This window comes from Bacillus rossius (genome assembly GCF_032445375.1).
Source record: "Bacillus rossius redtenbacheri isolate Brsri chromosome 9 unlocalized genomic scaffold, Brsri_v3 Brsri_v3_scf9_2, whole genome shotgun sequence".
Taxonomy (NCBI): Eukaryota; Metazoa; Arthropoda; class Insecta; order Phasmatodea; family Bacillidae; genus Bacillus; species Bacillus rossius.
Window position 1 is genome coordinate 28,196,593 of NW_026962013.1, and position 22,934 is coordinate 28,219,526.

Here is a 22,934-nt window from a genome sequence, read left to right on the forward strand (position 1 = left end):
CGAGATCGAGAAATCTGTACTTTAGTTAACAGGATAATATGATCCAAAAAAGTAAAACTCAATAATCTGACAAATATACATAATTATTCAATAATTTTATCAAGTATCCACAATTGCAATTACAACTTTACCTTTACACTCAAGTTTATTTGCCTATTGTCGTATGTAAACATACGTTATTGACTCCATAGTCTATACAGTTTCCTTGAGCCATGGACGGTACTTGATCATGAAAGTCTGAACATTCGCCACTATCGATATGTCACTATCGATACGGACCGCAATTTAAACATCATGTTGCTTGTTATATACTGCTGGCCGTGTGTATAACCTAAGGCCATAAAACAAAATGCAATCGCGGAAGAATTCTGCAGTCATGTTCATGTTTATATTTTTATTTTTTACCGTACCGTTTTACGTTGATACTTGATATTGATACCGAAAATGATTTATTTTTAACTTTAATGTTGGTTTTATTAACGGAAAATAATCATTTTCTTCTGTAATTTAATGTGATAACCACAGCACAATTCATTGTTTACGTTTACCGTTTCATGTAGTGACTTGTGAACGGAAGTTGTTCGTTTTTAACTTTTTAATAATTTATCGTGTATACTCTCGTAACAAGTATATTTTAATTTATTCGATCTACGTTACGTTGAAGATATGTTAATTATTTCAACACGCAACACAAAATGCTGCCTCAATATATTATATTACCTAACCTATTTCTTGTTTACAAAATTCTCGAAAATTCCGAGCCAAAAAAATTATCTCGAGACGAGATCGAGAAAATTTCTGTCTCGATTCGTTCTCGATGATGCCGAGACTCGCACATCACTAGTATAATCGTGGGATTCAGAATACAATAGTTTTGGAATCGACCATGACCGATTCCTGCATTGCTTTTAAGTTTGCAAAATACATCTACGCAACGTAAAATATTAAAATGCATGCAAATATAAATTTTAAACTACATAATACAATCTTTTTTTACGGAACTGATTTACGAATTACGGTGATTAACGTATTTACTTGCACCGCCATTTTCCCTACAGTACAAATGCAGTATCTACTTTCCCGCTTTAAGCGAAGGCATTTTTCGGAAATTACGTTGCAGCAGCACTGTATTTAATAATAAACCTTCAAAAATAATTAGACAAAACCACAAATGTTTAAAGAAAATTATGTAAATGTAAACGGCAAGTAAAATAATGTAAACGTTAACTAATTGATCATGGCAGCTACATTTGCCATTGTAAACAACCTAATTTTTTGTTTGTACTACCTGCCATGGTAAACCATACGGCCATGAACCAAATCTTTGGTGACGTGAACGTGAAAATTAAGATGTTTAACATCTCTGCACTTTAAACTTTAAAGAATTATAAATAAAATAATTTTTAAAGAGATTTTACTAAAATTCACAGTGGATTACTGCGACCATATTAAAATAAGTTTAAAAGCAACATAACCAAATTGCTGTAAATCAGCGTTATTGTGTGTGTTCAGCGATGCTCGCCTTTACTTACTCTATGGATGCTCGTTTTACATTAGATATATTTTGGAAAGGCAGTTGGCTAATCTGAATTTCAAACATTGCTGCTGAAACGTTCGTAAATTTTTAATACCAAACATAAACAATCTTTTGAAAGTAGTTGTGTTAGTTTAACAGAATTGTTTCCGATAAATTTCTGAAATGAATAAAATGTTAACACGCGATTATTTGAAGAGTTTAAATATTTTGTGTAAGAAAATCTCACCACAAAATGTGGAAATTTTGAGATGCTAAAACATGCACAGAACTTTCTTACTCAAGAACCAAAAATTTATTTTCTCTTTACGGTTGTGAAGAACTGCAAGACTGGATGGATTTATTCTTTTCACCAAGTGAGATAATTAAGTTCTAGGTAATATATTAAAATGTAAGCATCTCTGACATTTTAGTGTGGTGCATATTTGTTTCTTGTCATTTCCATCATAATGAGATAATAAAGTTTTATTTTTACATTTCCCTCTTTTTATTTTTTTTCGCCCTGGTCCCTTGAAATATGTATAAACGAGGTTATATTGTCATTTTATTTGGATCATTATTTAGTTGTGCTTGAAAATAAAATTCTTAACCTAACCGTAAAAACCTCTTTTTTTACAATTCATTTATTGAGTTGATAATGTAAGGTATCTAAAGTTGGTTAAGTTATAACATTATTTACAATTTACGTCATAAGACATCTTTGATTATTAGCAGTGTTTGAACACGTGTTTCGTCTAACTTTATGCAAGGTTAAAAGGCCAAATTGTGCTAGAGATTCAAGGTAGCGTAACTTGATGGTAATGAACATACTTTTTAACATTATATAAGCTGTATATAATGTTAATTTCTGCACAGTAAATGAAACACAACGCAATTACATTTTTAAAATCATAAACAACTTTTTTTTTCTGAGTTTACTCTGTTGAACATTGTCAGATAAAAATTAAGGAATCGGAATCGGATTCGAAGAATCGACCCTTTAATTAAAGAATCGAAAATAGAATCGGAATCGGTATATTTTAGGAATCGGCCCAACACTAAATATAAGAACAAAAAATTTTAAGACATAAATTATAACATTAGTAATCAACAACAATAATAATTATTGCAAAAACACTAATAGGCAAATACTTTAGTCAAGCAAAACATATACACAAAAAAAAAAAAAAAAATTCTTGAGCCCAGTTCCAGTGTACCAATGTTTTAAAGCTTTGCAAAAAAAAATGCATATCATATCCATAGTTTTGCGTCACAACCAAAGCTTCAAATGAAACGAATAGCAAATTTCGTGGGAAGTAAAATGAAATGTTAAAAAGATCTTCAATTGATTCGCATAATTGGAGCTTCGCACAGGCCTATTCTGCAATACCTAATCCGGCACTGTTTGAGCCCCTTTGATCAGGGTGCATTCAGGCATTTGTTGACGGACGTATCCGGAGGAACTTGCAAACAGTAACACTCCTGTAATTTTTCCTGTCATAGTGCAGTCTAACACTAATTGTTTAGACATCATTTTACTTTATACAAATTTTTCTACGGTATCGAATGTGCTGGGTTTAATATCAGCCTTTATTTTAGTTATAAAAATCATGTCTTGGTATCACAGACACACCATCTTCCTTACCTTGCCCTACTTACACATTAAAAATAATTTTCCAGCATGTTCAAAACTGAACAGACTTCACGTGGAACCAAACGCAGAATATCCTGGAACAACACAACTTGTGTGAACTTTGTCACATTAGGTAATTCATTTTTGCTAATTTAATTTTTATTCTTTCCAGGCAAGGACTTTCTCATTGAGGCACTCAAGTACCATCTGTTGAAAGGGGAACAGAAAATACTTTTCAAAACTCCCAGGACGAAACCTAGGCAGCCAGTTGGCTTGCCGAAGGTCAGTAAATGATTCTAGCCATATAAATATAATCATACTATTTTATAGTTTTAAGTTGGTTGGTAACTTATTTTGTAATAATTTATTTACAATAACACTAGTCCATGCATCAAAAGAAACAGGAAATGGAAAAAAGAACACACACACAAACATGAACACACACATACATGAACACACATACAACACAGAAGAACACACACAGAATACCAAATTATTTGGCAGCATCATAGCCATCAGGAGTAAACAAATTCATACTACAGACACTTTTTAAAATTTGCTGTTGTTTTGTTGCTTTTAGTATTTTGGTATTTTGTGTGGTGACTTGTGTGTAACCTTTTGTATTTTATTTTCTGAACTAGTTTTTTTTATCATGTATATTGAGTATATTATGTATATTGGTATTTCCTCATCTCAAAAGTTATTTTTTTTTAGTTAATTCACAGTCTAAGTAAAATTTTTCATGACACATTATTATAAATTGAGTGTCAAATTAACACACTTGATAATGCTGCATTGCTTATTTATGAAAAATTTCTTCACAGCTTATTCAAAAAATAATATAATTAATATACAGTAATACCTTGACTTAACACGAATCCGGAGTTACGCGATTTTTAAATCTTTGCATCAATTCGTTCGTTCGTTTTGTTTTATGACTCTTGACTCTCCACTTCGTTCATACTCTTGTTCAACTTGCATGATGTTTGTACATGTTTCCAGTGGAGGAAATTGTGTGTAAGAAAAAAATATCTAATCCATCAGACAAATTTGATAGATTTTATGAAGCCTTCTACATAAAAATGTCGGTTTATGTTTTTTTCATTTCATAATAATATAATTTGTTGTACTATCTAAGATTTTACTACACATTTTTTTTTTCTAAATTATTGTTTTCTTTAGATAACAGTCTCAAATAAATATAATTTATATGTATATATTTGTATGCAAACTTGTACTCCAAATTACGCGTATTAAACTTACACATCACATAAGTTAAGGGTATTACTATTTACAATAACTTTTATACAGGTTCTGTTCTGCTATTCAGCTCTAGTTGTGTGATAAAATATTAATTTATGTAAGATTGAGTTAAGTTGAGTTTTAGGAATCAAAACATGGATATTGGAGTAAATTTGAACTTGGATTCATCACAACTTTATTTTATAACATTTCCTTTAGTGGTAAATTTAGTTTATGTTTGCGTAAAAAGAAATCTGAAACATTGGTTTGTATCCTAGCCACAGTGAACAGTTTATTTTTTTTTATATGGATAGTAAATTTTGATTTTAAAATGTAGTCATTTTATATGTAGCTTTAGAAATGCATGCAGTTAGTGTTGGTGTGTGTTTTAGGTGCTTTTAGTAGTAGGGGGTCAAGCACCAAAAGCAATTCGCAGCGTAGAGTGTTATGACTTCAAGGAAGAGCGCTGGTTCCAAGTTGCTGAGATGCCCACAAGACGTTGCAGGTGACAAACAGTTCACGGTGCACAGATGTTAAAACTTGTTGCTTGTTAAGTAAGGGAAAAAAAAATAGTTTAATGAGTTTAGCTCTCTTGAATTAATTAGTGAGTGAATGAAAGAATGGATGAATGAATGAATGAATGAATGAATGGGCAAATTTTGAATAAATGTGAATGAATGTATGATTGAATATTTGAATGAATAAATGCTTAACATAATGAGGGGTGAAGAAATTTGGATAAAGCAGTTAGGGAATGCATGGGGGGGTTGAAGTGGGAGTCCCCTGAGAAAACCCACTGGTTCACTGCAACGCCTGCCATGTTTCCCACTTGCAAAATAAAAAAAAAAATATCCAGTTTTTACCCCATTGGCAATTGAACCTGGATTGCTATGATGGCAACTGAGTGATCTGACCACTCATTCACCATTAGTTCTCTGGTTGATTGGAATACATATTCCTTATCCCTTGAGCAAATTGACTGATTGATTTTACTAACATGATTCTTGTAGCAGAAATGTACTATTTGTAAAGTGATGCCTGGGATTAAATCTTTAGGTTTTTAACACCATTTAAATGCAGTCTTATTAAAATGTACACTTTTAATAATTTCACATTATGAATAAAAAACAAAATTGAAATACCAATTACAGAGAAATCTCGTAACATCCCGGAGAGAATCGGATATTTTGATATACTTAAAAATGAAAGTTCTTCATACTGAGCCTGAGAAATTTTTTAAAGTTAAGTACTTTGTAATGAGAATCCACCGGTAAATTAAACAGTTCAGTTTAAGGCGTAGTGTATGTAGGATGTATTGATTTCTTTATTATGAGGTTATAATTTTTTGTACTTTCTCTGCTATTCCTTTGATTCTTACTTGTGTATATGCTTAAGGGGGAGCCTCCCATTTCAAGTCAAGATTTTATATTTACAGTAATTACAGATAAACTTATAGACTTTTTCAGTTGTTTAACTTTCACGAAATGAAAAATATATACAGCGCATACGTTTTGCATCATTAGCTGCCAAAGTTACATTTTTAACGTTTTTGGGTTGTACAAATAAGGAGAATTTAATTTATTGCAGAACTGAAACTTTTTAGGTTTAACTGCAATGTCACTGGCTACTTCAAGAAATGTTTTGAATTTCTTTCAGAAAATATTAACTAGTTTTACCTGGCCATTCAAAATTATCAAATTTTTTTACTGTTTTGACGGCCAAGAAACATAAAGTGAGTTTTTGTGATAGAAATTCAAACCGTATCATGAAGTAACCAGTGGCATTGCGGTTAAACCTAAAAAAAAATTCAGTTCTGCAATAAATTAAATTCTCCTTATTTGTGCAACCGAAAAAACGTTAGAAATGTAACTTTGGCAGCTAATTATGCAAAAAGTATGCGCTGTATATAATTATTCATTTCGTGAAATATAACAACTGATAAAGTCTTAAGAGTTGATCAGTGATTAATATAAATATATATAATCTTGACTTGAAATGGGAGGCACCCCCTTAAGACGTTGGATCACGCGTGCTGTCGGCCCTTCTACACGGGACGTTCTCCCTAGAGCCGACGGAAACACGAAACTCGTTGTGTTCTTCCAGGGCGGGGCTGTCCATGATCGGCGGGCGCGTGTACGCGGTGGGGGGCTTCAACGGCTCTCTGCGCGTGCGCACGGTGGACATGTACGACCCGGGCACGGACCAGTGGTCGTCGTGCGCGAGCATGGAGGCCCGCAGGTCCACGCTGGGCGTGGCCGTGCTGGGGAACTGCATCTACGCCGTGAGTCTCGCTGCTCGGACGGTAGATGACGTAGCAGGGCAGGGTTCCCGCGCTCCTTGAAAGTCCTTGAAAAGTGCTTGAAATGGTTTGAAGTAATCAAGGGCCCTTAAAAGTGCTTGAAAAAAACATTTAAGTGCTTAAAAGTGCTTGATAAAATTCTACACTGTTTTTGTAAGAGTTATAATTACGTTGTATTTATTTAGAGCAAGTTAAAAGCGGGGCACAGCAATTTAATTTTACGATATTTATGGTACGTGTGTTCGAATTAATTTTACACAGATTAATGCCCCGTTTTTCGACGGCATTTGATTAAGATATCTTCTATGTACTATTTTTATCAGCACTTATGGTGTCATCCATGTTTTTGTTCTGATAAAAGTTCGGTATAATGTTAAAACTCAGCCAGTTTGTAATGTTACTGTTCCTCCGATAAGCTTTTATCTTTCTGTTTGTAAGTAATAGACAGAAGAAAAAAAAAACAATTCTGCACGTGTTCAAAATATACGTACTAAAATTATTTCATAATATTTGGGTCCTTGAAATTTTTGAAAAAGTCCTTGAATGTGCTTGAAAAGTGCTTGAATTTTTTTTAGATAAAAGGAGTGGGAACCATGTAGGGGTCTGCAAGCATTTGACATTTTATAATTCTAATTGATTAATTTGGTATTTGATTCAACATTCAAAATTAAATAATTTTTGAAATTACATTGTTGCTGATTGTTACAGCAAATGGATTTGAATGAATTATTAAAATGTGACACGTGTAAAGCCAAGATGATTTTTATATATTGTATTCCTGAAGTGTGAAAACCAATGGCGTAGCCAGGGGGGGGGGGGGGGGGTTAGGGGTTCAACCCACCTCCCCCCTTAGCACCAAATCATTAATTAATTTCTTATTCATCACTCAAACAAATTTCATATTAAAATTAATAAAATTTTTACCATTACATTATTTAAATTTAAGAACCGAAAACTGCTAAAACAGCACTCTTTTACACCTTAAAATTAGTGGTGCACCGATGCGGATACCGATGAATCGTAATCGGCGATTATGGGTACTTACCAATTAATCGTAATCGGCTATTATCTTGACGATTACTTTGCCGATTATCTATGTCCCGTAATTAAGTAATTAAGTAGGTTTTTACCGTGTAATATTTTGTTACACAGTTTAGGACGAAATACGGTAATATTTGTATATATTAAAAAATTCATCTAACTCCATCATATCAAGATTACAGATATTTCGTTAAGTTTAATTAATCTCATTGCCTCTAACAATAAAAAATACATTTTTCCAACACGTTTATTTACGTTTCGTCTTTTGTTTAGTGGCCTTGTACATTACCTATAGCCAGAGACGTAAAATAGATGGCACGCAATCAAAATACCACAAGCAGTTGCAGTGTATTCTATGAGAATCGATCTTTATCCGTTATGTTATTTGTATGTGACGTGAAAAGTGAAAAAGTATTTATAATTTTATACATTCAGTCAACATTAATAAAATCACATGTGCTAGAATTGGTTTTGAGTCATTTTTATATAATTATAGTGAGATGGCGACTAGGGAGAAAAAAAGTGAAGTGCGGAAACATTTTTATATAAACTCAAGTGAACAAAATATAGCAACATGTTTACATTGTTAAACGGTAATTTCTCGATGCAACGTTATGTGATAGTCGATAATAATGATAGTTTTCCGCAACAAAAACTTACCCATTGTAAATTACAATTATTAGACTGTAGTTCAAGTTGTTTACAATAACAAATATAAATAGAAGTTAATTTAATTTACTCTTTGCAATGACATAATAGTATATTTTATATATTTTTATACTGTTATTATAACTGTATTCTCAATTTTACCTACTCTTGTAATTAAATTCACATGGGAATAAAAATTTTGTGTGCATTATTACACTTAACAAAATTATTTCATTATAATCAGTAACTGAATAGGTATCTGCCGATTATTGCTCTCATAATCGGTAATCGAATCGGTAATCGGTAAAGCCATATTGGTGCACCACTACTTAAAATCCAAATTTTCCTGGGACCTCCCGCTTTAATACGGGGGGCCATGCTTAACACCCCCCCCCATACACAAATCCTGGCTACGCCACTGGTGAAAACTATAGTTTCACTGTATGTTTTAATTTTAAATTTATTTTGAAAACAGATTTACGGTAGCCTAATAATGTATATGTTTCGTACTGAAACTGTTACCAGATAACATGAAAGTCAAAAACGATAGCCGGACGTCCGATGACGCCGGTACCAGACGAACCACTGAGTCTTTCCTGATGGCCACCAGGATCGCTTGAGTTAATGGCAGCGAAATGGCGCCATATTTGAATTTTGAAGCGTCCAACACTTGAATTAGTTAACATAAATCTAGGGTAAGCACTATTTACAAATCCAACATACCGCCCACCAAAATGCATATTTTAAACATTTATTGGGCGGGCAACGGGCACAGCTTCACCACAGGCCGTAGAAAGGTGCCTTGTTGGGTCTTCACCTCAGCCACTCTCACGACACCATCTGAGCCAGGAAAAGTCTTCACAATACGGCCTAACTTCCAGCACAATGGTGGTAGATTCGGATCTTTGATGAGAACCAAGGTGCCAACACTGAGGATGTCTTGGTCAGTTAGGCTCTTGGGTCGTTGCTGCAGCTGTTGTAGATAATCCTGGTGCCAGCGCTTCCAGAATGACTGATGCGCTTGCTGGATGAGTTGCCATCGAGACAAACGATTTAGCTTGAGGTGGGACAAATCTGGTTCGGGCACTAGTGCAGGAGGCCCCAAGACTAGAAAATGACTGGGTGTCAGAGCAGCCATGTCGTTTGGATTATTTGAGAGAGCACACAGAGGCCGTGAGTTGAGAATGGCCTCCACTTGTGTCATGAGAGTGTATAATTCTTCATAAGTGAGTACCTGAGCACCTACACTCTTTATGAGGAGAGACTTCACAGACTTTACACCTGCCTCCCACAGGCCTCCAAAATGTGGTGCTGATGGGGGATTGAAATGCCAGGTAACTTGGTGTTCAACCAGCGACTGAGCAAAGGAGTCATGTGTATCCTTGCTTGACATGAAGGCTCTTAGTCCAGTCAACAAGCGACTGGCACCGACAAAGTTAGTCCCGCAATCGCTGTGAAGGTCAGAGCATCGCCCCCGACGAGACAAGAAACGGCGAAAGGCAGCTATGAAAGCATCTGTCGTCAGATCAGAGGCCAGCTCCAAGTGGATTGCCTTGGTGGCAAAGCATACAAACAGGCACAAGTAGGCATCCTGGATACAGGCCTTCCGCAGTCGGGACATGGTGATTTTAAAGGGTCCAGCATAGTAGACTCCTGTCTTGAGAAATGGCTTGGCTTGTGTGACACGATCGACTGGAAGATTACCCATGGGTGGGTTTCGAGGCACAGGGCGAACTCGAAAGCATAAAGTACACTTCTTCAGCCGTTGACGAATGAGGCCCCGAGCACCTACAATCCAGAAGTCACGTTGCACAGCAGACTGTAGTATGGTGGGACCACAGTGCATCAGATGGATGTGAAGGTGGTCAATTACAAGGTCTGTCAATCTGTGGTGTTTGGGCAGTAGAATTGGATGTCGTTGGTTGTAAGCCAAGTCTGATAGTTCCAAACGTCCGCCCACCCTGAGAATGCCAGCAGGATCCAAGAAGGGAGACAGCTTGAAGAGTGGACCCCGATATGGTTGGTTAGCTTGCAGAGCTTTGATATCAGATGCGAATGCTGAAGCCTGGGCTAAACGAACCCATACCATCACGGCATCCTTAAGCTCATTAGCATCTGGTGGACTACGGGGGGGAAGTTTCTTGAAGCGCAAACGTTGCACAAAGCGGAGACAATAGGCCGTAATGCGTTTGACCTTGCTTAAAGATGAGAACCTTTCCAGCAGCGTAGTGTCTGCCAGAGGGTTGACACTATGCAAGGTAAAGATCCGTTGTTCCATCACTGTTTCGTCCATGCTGTCCATCAAGCCGGTGAGTTGTGGCCATTCCTCTGGTGGCTTATACAGCCATGATGGACCGGTCCACCACAGCGAGTGGTCAGCTATCTCACTTGGAAACAAGCCCCTAGAGGCACAATCAGCCGGGTTGCTGTCTGACAACACATGATTCCAGTGCTTTGCTGGGACAAGGTCATGGATTTGGCCGACACGATTTGCAACAAAAGTTTTCCATTTATGAGGTGATCCACGGATCCAGTGGAGGACAACTGTAGAGTCTGTCCAGGCAAATATTTGGTCTAGGTTCACATGAGGTCCATAATTTTGCAAGATTCTATGCATTGTGCGAGCAAGCAGCAAAGCACCACAGAGTTCCAGGCGAGGCAATGACACTCTTTTAATTGGGGCTACCTTTGACCTTCCAACCAGAAGGTATACAGATACTGAGCCATCAGGTGAAGTGGCTCTGAGATAAACAACTGCCGCATAACCTTGCTCCGAACTATCAGAGAATCCATGGATCTCTAGTAAGAGTTCTCTTTGGGTCACTGGGACAAATCTTGAAATAGTGATGCTAGCCAGACTAGGAAGCTCTCGCTGGAACCGCTGCCACGTTGCAAGGATGTCGGCAGGAGGAGGGTCATCCCAATCTATGCATCGAATCCACAAGTGCTGAATGAGGCATTTTGCAAGCAGGACCACAGGTGACAGCCAACCTAGAGGGTCAAATATTCGCGCCAAGTCGGACAGTATGCTCCGCTTCGTAGCTGTCGAGGAAGTAGGTTGAACATTGTAAGCGAATGCATCCACTTCAGATTGCCACTGCAGACCCAATATTTTGACGGTGGGAAGTCCACAAGTGTTGTCCAAGGGGAGAGCCTTGCTGCCCTGCACCAAGTCTTCGGAAAGCCAAGAGAGCAGAGATAAATCATTACTGGCAAATTTTCGCAACTGAAAACCACCAGCCTTGAGGAGGTCAATTAACTCTCTTTGCAATGAGATAGCATCACGTGCATTGGGTGCTCCAGTTACAACATCATCAACATACGTGTCTTTTAGGAGGACTGATGATGCCCGAGGGAATCTATCTTTCTCATCTGCAGCCAGTTGATGGAGTGTGCGGATAGCAAGGTAGGGTGCAGATGACACGCCATAGGTAACAGTGTTGAGCCTGTACTCACAAACTGGATCATCATCAGATGGTCGCCACAGAATTCGTTGACAGTCGCGGAATTCCTCTTGAACTAGAATCTGACGGTACATCTGTCGTATGTCAGCAGTAAATGCAACTGCATGATCTCGAAATGAGAGAAGAATGTCAGCTATGTCTCTCTGCAGTTTGGGTCCCGTAAGTAATTGATCATTCAGAGAAGTTCCTTTGCTGTCCTTGGCCGATGCATCAAAGACCACACGTAACTTTGTTGTACTACTGTCTGGTTTCAAAACTCCGTGATGCGGAATATAAAACGACGGTGTAGTCAACTGGGGTTCTTGAACCATTGACATATGACCCTGGTCAATGTAATCTGACATAAATTCTACATAGGATGCCTTAAAATGAGGGTTTTTGTTCATCTTGCGTTCAAGGTAGTAAAAACGTTTTAGTGCTTGAACACGTGATTCCTCAAAATGAGGTGAAGGCTCCTTGAAAGGTAAGGCCACACTATATCTACCATTCTCATCTCTTCTGCAAGTCTCGAGAAAGATCTGTTCACATCGAATGTCCTCAGAGGAAGGCTTTGGGGGTACAATAACCTCTTCCACCTCCCAAAACTGCCGAACTGTGTCGTCAAGTGTTGGTGTAATAGAATGAAGTGATACACAACTGAGCGATACTGTAGATGTGGGTACTCTCCCCATCACTACCCATCCAAAGACAGTGTCAATCGCTACAGGGACCTGGGTACTGAGACTTAGTGTGCGTCCGCTCAGCACATAGGGAAACAGATCTGCCCCAATTAGCACATCAATAGGCCCAGGCTGTGCATAGTGAGGGTCAGCTAGTTGCAAATGGGAAAGATGATCCCATGAATGAGGGTTCAGTTGTGTTGTAGGCAGTGAGCCAGTGATCTTAGGCAAAATGAAGGCAGTGAGTGACAATCGCGGACCCTCCTGACCAACTGGTTTCACTAAACAGTCAACTACTCCCCTAGCGACATGCACTGGTACCTGGGAAACACCGTAGACTGGCAGAGCTGCCTTTCGACGTATTAAGCCTAGCCTCTTCACACAACCTTCTGTCATGAAGCTGGATTGGCTGGCAGAGTCCAAGAGTGCTCGAACTGTGTGAGTCCTGCCAGAGCTGACTGGAATTTCTATGAGTGCAGTGGACAGCAAAATCGTAGATGGACTATCTTGATTATGCAGTTCGGATGCAGCCAAATATTGTCCAGGAGATGAAGCACACAACGCATTCACACCATCATGGTCTGGTGACTGTGGTCGCATGTCACTAAAATGAAGTAGTGTGTGATGTCGAGAGTCACAAGACCGACAATGAGAAGACGAAAGGCATGCACTTGCATGATGAGACGTTCGCAAGCAGTTCAAACAGAGGTTTCCTGACCTCACCATCTGATACCTTTCCTTTGGGGATGACTCAAGGAACTTGGGGCACTGGTAGATTTCGTGAGGTCCACTGCATATGACACACTTCACTGACTTGGAAACAGTGTTTCCTGCGAATGACTGATGTTGCACATATCTAGAAGCTGGCTTAGAATAAATAGACGACTTGCTCTTAAAGGTTTTCCCAGACGTCACTAGCTGTGACTCAGCTGCACGGCGATAACCCTCTAAAAATAACAAAAACTCGGTAAGCTTGGGTAACTCTGCTCCCTTGTCATTAATAAACAGCTCCCACTGGTTACGCAAAACCTTATCCAGCTTAGCTTCAATGATATGCAGCAACAGCGGGTCCCATTTTTCAACATTGACATCCAGCACTCGTAATGCCGCAATGTGCTCTGCCAGAAGAGACATCATCTTATTCACTGATGCTGGGGCCTCTAATGACACAGATGGTATTTGCATAATTGCTTCAATGTGCAATGAAACAATCAAGCGCTTGTTACTGTACCTCTTAGACAGTAGTTCCCAAGCAATACTATAGTTCGAATCAGTCAAGGGTAATGCCTGAATTACTGCCAACGCGTCACCAGACAAAGATGACTTTAGGTAAGATAGTCTCTCTACATTGGTGAGACTTCTGTTGTCTACAACTAGAGCCTCAAACAGGTTTGAGAAGCTGAGCCATTCTGTTGGATTACCCTGAAAGTGGGGTAAATCAATAGCTGGCAGACGGGGTGACGACCCAGCTGCACATTGATTACGTGTTTCTTTGTTCCGGTTCTTAGAATCCTGCACTAATGTGTCCCAGATTGCATTAACTTCATAATAAAGATCGTCGAAGTGATTTAGCCTACTTGTATGCCTTGTGTCATCAAAATCAACTTGCTCCTTGCATGCCAATTCATAAGCCAAATGGTCATCTTCAAACCCATTACGAAGCTGAGATAAGTCCCGACAGGTTGCAAAGAATAATGACTGCTTGGAAGTGTCTGTCGTAACCCTTTTGGCCAGATCCGCGGCACGCTGTAATCGGTTTTCGGCACGCTCCAGACGTCGCTCCAGAGCTGAAACACTGTCAGTCATGGTTGTGTTTATTCTACTTAAGTACACTCAGTCAAAAATGGAAGCACCAACTAAAAATTTAAATGTAAACGATTTTTCAGCAAAAAATCGATTCTGAACCGAGTGGTGTTTATAAAATCGATTTTATAACTAAAATCGATTCTAAACCGAGTAGTGTTTAAATAATCGATTTTCAATGTCCTGCGAATCGATTTTGTATCGATATGTGTAGTAATGCCGAACAAAGACTTGGCAAAATCTATGTTAACGGTCTACTTAATAATTCAAAGTCATTTTCACCGCCAGTCTTAGAAAACACGCAATCTTATAGCAGACCGGTCATTATCAGTATCTGGTTACCGTGGAAAGATAAGAAATAATAGTGCGGCACGACACAAAAGGCTTCGTCAGCACCAACACCGTCAGTGTGATAAAGGCAATTTTTATCTTCCCTTACGCACTCAGTTCTTATCTTCCCTTACGCACTCAGTTGTTATCTTCCCTTCCACTGGAAGCTAATAGCACATTAAGATGATAACCCGTTCACGTTTTTATGGCGGGGCAACGACGGACAAAGGAGACTCGGTACAATGAACGACGCAAACAAACACTCCGAATCTCTCCACGTAACTAGAACCATTGAATATATATAATGTATAGAAGTCGCGAGCCCAGGTTAAATTTTCTGTCCGGTTTCTCAGAAGAATTGTTGTAGTTCCAAGCTCCGCCGCTGCGATCGCTTTCATCGCTGTGTATCGGCCGTATACGCCCCTGGCGGTATTTGGCAGAACTAGGTTAACCAGCCCAGTCGCGACATCCTTCACCCCCCCCCCCCCCCCTCTTCGAAAATACCAGACCGACGATTCAAATTACCCGGCAGGTCTTATCAGCTCGTTAGGCGACCTTGAAGAGGAGCTTCCCTTACCGTCGTTTGAGAATGATGAAATCCCAAAAGAAGCTAGCCACGGAAATCACTGAATGATGGGATTCTGTACCCGAGTGAAGTGAAAATTAGCTATTAAAACTTTGTATTGAGCCAATAGTCAGTGTTCCGTTCAAAATATGGTTTTATTTTAAAAGTAAATTCTTATTTAAACTATATTTCGCGTTTGTACAAATTTACTTTTAGATATTGGCAAGGAAAATCAACATACCTTAAACAACCTTCTCTTATTTAATGTTATCTATTAAGTAGTAAAAGGGGTAGATATTATTTTTAAAAATAAATAAAATGGAACCCACTAAATCAGTATTGGCTATATATATATATACAATATTAAAATACGCATATTAAAATTTTTTGTATTTAACTTTTTTCGGTAATAAAAATTCAGGATGATTTTGGTTTAATTGGTTTACGTATATTGCTATATTTTCTAAATCACATAGAAAAGTGAAAAGAGTACATCAGTGAAAATTCAAAAATTTAGTAACTGCTCTACATTTAAAATAAAAATGCATTGGTTTCATGAATATTGAAATGTATGCGTAATAAGGCATATTATGTTATTATCCTAAGCATGACTATAATGAAAAAAATTACAGTAATTTAAAACGATGGCAGTCTTAACATACAATAAGTGCGCGAGTCTTAGTTTATTTTTTAATTGGCTTCTTCGTCAGATGGAAAAGAGTTAAGATTTCATCAAGGAAAAATATATTCTCAAAGTCACTAAACCGGGAGATAGAAAATAATGTAGGTTCTTAATTTTAAATAAAAGTTAAAATAGGCTTACACTAAACCAATTAAAAATAAGCCGTAAAAATATTTTTATTTATTAAATATGTTCTATACTTGACAGTTCTTTGTGTATAATTCTTCAATAATCTTTGGAATTTAATACATACTTTTCTTAAAATGGTAGAACATCAGCAATACCCGTAAATTACGTGAGCAAAGCCACGGGTTATTAGATACACTTTTACTATAAAATAAAAACAACTATACATTTGTAGTTCACGAATGTGATATTTTGTTTATTGCTTCACAACATTCATTTGCCAGTCTCAAATTTCATCGTACCACTTGTCAGAAATGTCACCAAAAATGAGAGATATATTTTTTTTGACGAATTTCAATTACGAGGAAACCTTTCGCAAGACTTTTTTCTTCGCAGTAGTCACTGGGACACCATTAATTTAAATCCACTAAGATAATAAAATTGTATGTATAATGATTTGTTTTTGTATATTTATATAACTTCCCAACCAATTTTTAATGATTTTCATGTGAATAAAAACTTGTAAAGCAATTCAATTAACTGTGTCATAATACTTCTGATTAGATGGAAATACAAACTTTTCATCCGTAATATACGATGATAAAATATATTTATATTGCAAAATAATATTCACTGTTCAAATGCAAATTTAAATAGATTATTCATACATGTTTCCTGCTAATTAATGGTTTAACATAATAATTTTTAGTATAAAATCCTTTTTCTCTTGTGTTAAAATGGGTTGCTAAAATGAGGAATTATAAATATATCACTTACAAAGTCCGTGCACAGATTTACACAAAACAGCAACGTAGATAATCTTTTTTGGTAGTTTCTAATTTTCTGCCCTGAATAACATGAATTTGGTTGAATTCATACCAAAGTGAATTTTTTGAACAACTTAAATTGATGTCATAAATAAATATTTATTTTATATTAAAAATCCACAAACTGTTTTTAAAATATAATATTTATCACGCCAGATGGAATAATAAACAAAAAATAGCTCTTATATGTTGTCTGTGTTTAAAGTATTGTATTATATTTCATGGAAATAATATTTACCTTTCGGTTATTAAAAGAACATATATTTGTATTCAAAATACTTGCGCATCGTTTTTACGAGCATAACTTGTGTATCTAACCTCAAAGCAAGGAATATAAAGGCTGTGTTCCAAATAATTCGCACTCGCACTTGCACTCGCACTTGCTCTCGTGCTCATACTCACACCCACAATTCCTTGCGTGCAAAATGCATGCTCCATGCATACTCGCCATTTGGAACACAACCATACTCCAAAGTAAACACACCCATGTAGTAGGAGTATTATAGGAATGGGGCTTCTGGGACATGGCTTCTGGCTGTGGTGCCTGTGGTGCCGACCGCCATCTTGGATTGTGACGTCACGGCGGCCATCTTGGATGACCTTGACTTTGACCTTGACCTTTAATTTGATCCTCAAAAATCGCCAAAATCCGCCAAAATTGGGCAAAATTTGCCCAAAATTCGCCAAAATTTCCATTTCTGTGGAAAAAAATTCCGCCAAAAAATCTCAAAAAATTCCACAAATTAAAAATTTCTCTTTTCGAGGGAAAAATTTCCCGTTTCGAGGGAAAAATTCCCGTTTTTAGTCCTTAAAGATCCCAGCGGCTGAAAATTCCTAAAACTGGCTTAAGCATCCTTAACTCAAGCCTCAGTTAAGCCATTTATAGGATTATGACGTCACCGTTGCATTTTCCGTTACGCCCGCCATCTTTAACTTTTTTATTTATTATTCGATTTTAATGAAATTTTTTTTAAATTATAAAAAAATTAAATTAATAAAATTTTAATATATTTTTTTTTTAAAATTGTACTTTTTAGACACGGAGTTCGGAGTCCTCGGTTCGAACCCGACGAGGGCAAAAAAAATTAAAAATGGCGACCGATCCTTCCTCACAGTGGCTGCAGGCAGACTGACTCCCAACACTTTTTTTTTTCAAAGCATATATAACGTCACCTAGTATGACGTCATGTCCGCCATCTTGTCTTCATTGCTGGAGACCACCATCTTGTTTTCATCGGCGAGAGTGCGCTGATGCCATGTTAGTTTAGTTCTTATCCGCCAGAGTGCAGTAATCATTTATTATTGCTGTGACACCCGCCATCTTGTCATTTGGCCGCCATCTTGTAAATCCGTAATTATTTAGCTATAAATTTGGGAAAAATTCCAAAATTCATTAAATAAATCACTCATCATTTTACAGATTGATTCGTTCAGTTTCAGTCCTTGGTTCGATACCCGATCGATACAATAATGTTTAATTTTATGTAAAAAAATAATAATTTCAATAAACCATGTTCATCATTCTTAAAGAGACTTTAAAACCTCTACTACCATCATCCTATAAGCCATCAACACCACCATCTTGGAAAATTCGTAATTATATTGCTAGAGATTCGGTAAAACGTTCAGAAATCATTAAATAAATTTCCAATCAATGTACCGATTAATTAGATCGACTTAGGTCCTTGGTACGATTCTGAACGATGAAAAAAATATTAAATATAATAGTGGCAGGTCCGAGAAATAAAGCAACACAAGTTCTTTTACAAACATAATATTTATTACATAATTTCTATTCTACTACAGGATCACTTACGAAAGCCAGCAACTTTATAATCAATCATTTAGTTCCGCATCGGTGTGAAATGACTAATTCTTAGCTCCAATCGGTTTATACTAGACAGAGTCCAACCAGAACCTTTACTGACATAGTTCTCCTCTTCTTGACAGAGTTTCTGGATACCGTTTTTAACAGTTTGCTTCACATCGTTAGAACTGTAAATTACTGCAGCCGATGTCTTGAATGCACACTTCTTCACTTTGTCATCTAACGGATATGGCTTTCCATATAAACAGTCCAACCACAAGTTATATTTTAATGGTCCGTTTGTTGCTACGTCATCAGTAAGCTGATTGATTATGTCCTGTCTGATATCATCAAGAAAATTACAAATGTCCTTCGACTCACCGAACGTATTTAGATAATAATAGTCTTTCAACGTTCCACGAAATGCAGACTGCGCCAAGTAGAACCCATTATCGTTTACTTGTAATGCACCGAACACAGTCTTAGGTTTATTTTCATGTTCAGACGTCATAGCAATCGGTTTCTGCACATCTGTTGTTTTGGTTGTACGCTTTCGTGTCTCCAATCTAAAGCGAGGAGTCGAAATGTCGGCAGGTAGTTCAGCAGTAGGAGCACAGACTCCACCTTTACATTTCTTCGCATGATGTCGCAAACTGTCAATTCGAGTAAACCATTTAAGGCACTCATCACAGCGAAACTTCATGCGAGAAGGATTCTTCATGCATTTGCTCCGCTCATGTCTTCGTGCGCCATGGGAAAATGCGAACGACGTATCACAGTAGCTGCAAGGATACCGTGGAGATATAGACGAGCCTTTCAGACCTAATCCAGATACAGATGTTGCAACAGTAGTACCATTTCCAGGCATACTCTTATGCACATCGATGCATCGTTGTTGCGCCGAAACCTTTACTTTCTGCCGCACGGCAGGACCTTTGCATGCCTTCATGTGCGTTTTCATATTATCTTTTCTAGCAAACTGCTTATGACATTTCTCACAAACAAACATTTTGCGATATAGGTTCTTGGCACATTCGCTCCTCTCGTGGCGTCGAGCATTGCTGTTGTTTGAGAAAATCTTGTCGCAGTAACAGCACCGATGTTCGTTAGTTGTCAAATCAGCATCCATTGAAGTCTCCATCGAGTTCGAATCGTTGTTCGTCGTGGTTTCCTGCACAGCCAGCTCTGTAGTCATTAAGCTCTCTTCTGCTGGTGGTACCACGACTGATGAAGTCTCCTCCAATGTTGTCGTCCTCGTTGCCAACGGGATCTGCACCTTCTTAGTCGTCGCTGACGTCAAGGTTCCCGTAGACGATGGTACAACGTCCATCATATTCGTCGTTAAAGTCGGTAAAGATGCCATCGAGTTCGCAAGATCAAGTAATTACGCGACTTATGCACCAGATGAATCAAATTAGGTGATCCTTACAACGTCGTCAGTAACAAACTGAGCGTCCCGATGTCTAGGACTCGCTTATATACATGCACCGGATGGAATAATACGCTAGTCAAATCAAGATCAATTTACTATAATACTAGAGTCAAATCATCATTAAAAATAGAAGCACCATCAAAAAGGCAGCACATTTTGGACGCGCCGTCAATAAAAAGGAAGCACATTCTACAAAACGAAAGCTCATTTAACGAAAAGGAGGTACATTCACACTTACATTAAACTCGATAGGATGCGATCGTCAGTGTTAAGCTAGGATATAATGTCTACATAAGTTTATGAATCCACCAGTTAGTAGTTCCATAAGTAATTGACTTCAACAGTCTTTTGGCTCTAATAATCGTTGGCTACAATTTTCGTAGGCTCCAATATTCGTTGACTCCAATATTCGTTGGCTACAATTTTCGTAGGCTCCAATATTCGTTGGCTCCAATAATCATTGGCTCCAATATTCATTGGCTCCAATATTCATGGGCTCCATTATCAATTGGCTCCAATTGCTCCAAATACTCCAACAGGCTCCAAAAGGCTCCATCTGTCTTTTGGCTCCAACAGTCTTTTGGCTCCAATATTCGTTGGCACCAATATTCATTGGCTCCAATATTCATTGGCTCCAATATTCATTGGCTCCAATTTTCATTGGCTCCAATTTTCATTGGCTCCAATATTCATTGGCTCCAATATTTATTGGCTCCAATTTTCATTGGCTCCAATATTCATTGTCTCCAATATTCATTGACTCCAATAGGCATTGACTCCAATAGTCATTGGCTCCAATAGACATTGGCTCCAATATTCATTGTCTCCAACAGTCTATTGGCTCCAAAATTCTTTTGGCTCCAATATTCGTTGTCACCAATATTCATTGGCTCCAATATTCATCGGCTCCAATAGACATTGGCTCCAATAGACATTGACGCGAATAGTCATTGGCTCCAATATTCATTGTCTCCAACAGTCTTTTGGCTCCAAAAGTCATTGACTCCAACAGTATTTTGGCTCCAAAAGTCATTAGCTTCTAAAGTCATAGGATCCAACTGCTTTTTGTCTCGTCAGCGTCAAATATATTTGGCTAGAATGCTACGAGTCTAAGAGACTATGAGCCGCAAGACTACAAGTCTAAAAGGATCTAGCTGGTTAGGAGTTATTCATGCCTGCGAGGCTACAGAGCTACGAAGCTTCTAGAACTCAAGTTTAAGTGACTGCGAGGATACAGGACTACAAGTCTGCATGAGTACTTGACTACGAAGCTACTCATCTACAAGGCTCCAATTGACGCATCTGTCTTCGTCGGAATTTTCTCTTTTGATCCATCTGCTCCAACAGCATTATGTTATAAGAATTACAAGGCTACTTGATTACGTAGCATCAAGTCTACGAGGCTCCATTGCATCATTACTACGAGAATACAAGCCATGAGGTTACGAGACTATGCGATTGCAAGTCTTAAAGGTTACGTGATCGCGAGGCTATAGGGCTACGAAGCTTCCAGAACGCATGGTCACGCGACTGCATGACTAATTGGCCGCGTGGCTACGAAACGTCATGTCTCTAACTGACTTCAATAGCAATATTCAGTGGTGAGAGTTAATTTATCTCATGCAAAGGTACTTGGTGCAAGTAGTTCCGCTTTTCAACATCAGATGACGTCACGTGTTGCTTGCAGGTGATTAATATTTCCTTTATGCGGAATGCGGGATGCTCACTATCGATCGCATAAGAAGGATGGCTTCAAGGAAAAGGAAGTTCATCCTTCCTGCTAGTGCTTCTCAGATTTCTCACGGTCCGCCATCTTGGAATGCAACGTCACGGCGGACATCTTGGATAGGTGTGACCTTGACCTTTGACCGAAACCGCAGGATTGATCGCAAGCACACGGAGAAAACCACCAAAATATTGACAAGAATAATCATAAGCACACGGAGAAAAACGACACTCGTTTTCTTTGAAATCATAAAATTACAGGGAAAAAAATTTAATAAATAACAAATAAATTAATAAAAAATTTAAAATGGCAAAAAAATACAAAAAATACATAAACAGATTCTGCTAGCTTGTGAACTTCTCATTGTTTAGCAAAGATATAGTTCTAGTACAAGCCAGAATTTTATGTATTTTTTGTATTATTTTGCCATTTTAAATTTTTTATTAATTTATTTGTTATTTATTAAATTTTTTTCCCTGTAATTTTATGATTTCAAAGAAAACGAGTGTCGTTTTTCTCCGTGTGCTTATGATTATTCTTGTCAATATTTTGGTGGTTTTCTCCGTGTGCTTGCGATCAATCCTGCGGTTTCGGTCAAAGGTCAAGGTCACACCTATCCAAGATGTCCGCCGTGACGTTGCATTCCAAGATGGCGGACCGTGAGAAATCTGAGAAGCACTAGCAGGAAGGATGAACTTCCTTTTCCTTGAAGCCATCCTTCTTATGCGATCGATAGTGAGCATCCCGCATTCCGCATAAAGGAAATATTAATTACCTGCAAGCAACACGTGACGTCATCTGATGTTGAAAAGCGGAACTACTTGCACCAAGTACCTTTGCATGAGATAAATTAACTCTCACCACTGAATATTGCTATTGAAGTCAGTTAGAGACATGACGTTTCGTAGCCACGCGGCCAATTAGTCATGCAGTCGCGTGACCATGCGTTCTGGAAGCTTCGTAGCCCTATAGCCTCGCGATCACGTAACCTTTAAGACTTGCAATCGCATAGTCTCGTAACCTCATGGCTTGTATTCTCGTAGTAATGATGCAATGGAGCCTCGTAGACTTGATGCTACGTAATCAAGTAGCCTTGTAATTCTTATAACATAATGCTGTTGGAGCAGATGGATCAAA

At 37.9% G+C, this 22,934-nt stretch overlaps 1 protein-coding gene across 1 annotated transcript in view; it reads left to right on the forward strand.

Moving 5' to 3' along the window:
* Positions 1–22,934, forward strand: part of LOC134543186 (ring canal kelch homolog) — a 51,059-nt gene that overhangs the window by 12,778 nt on the left and 15,347 nt on the right. Inside the window, exons 7-9 of the mRNA XM_063388080.1 lie at positions 3,319–3,428; positions 4,781–4,893; positions 6,492–6,669. Of these exons, the coding sequence (XP_063244150.1) occupies positions 3,319–3,428; positions 4,781–4,893; positions 6,492–6,669 (401 nt within the window). The remainder of the gene's footprint in view (positions 1–3,318; positions 3,429–4,780; positions 4,894–6,491; positions 6,670–22,934) is intronic.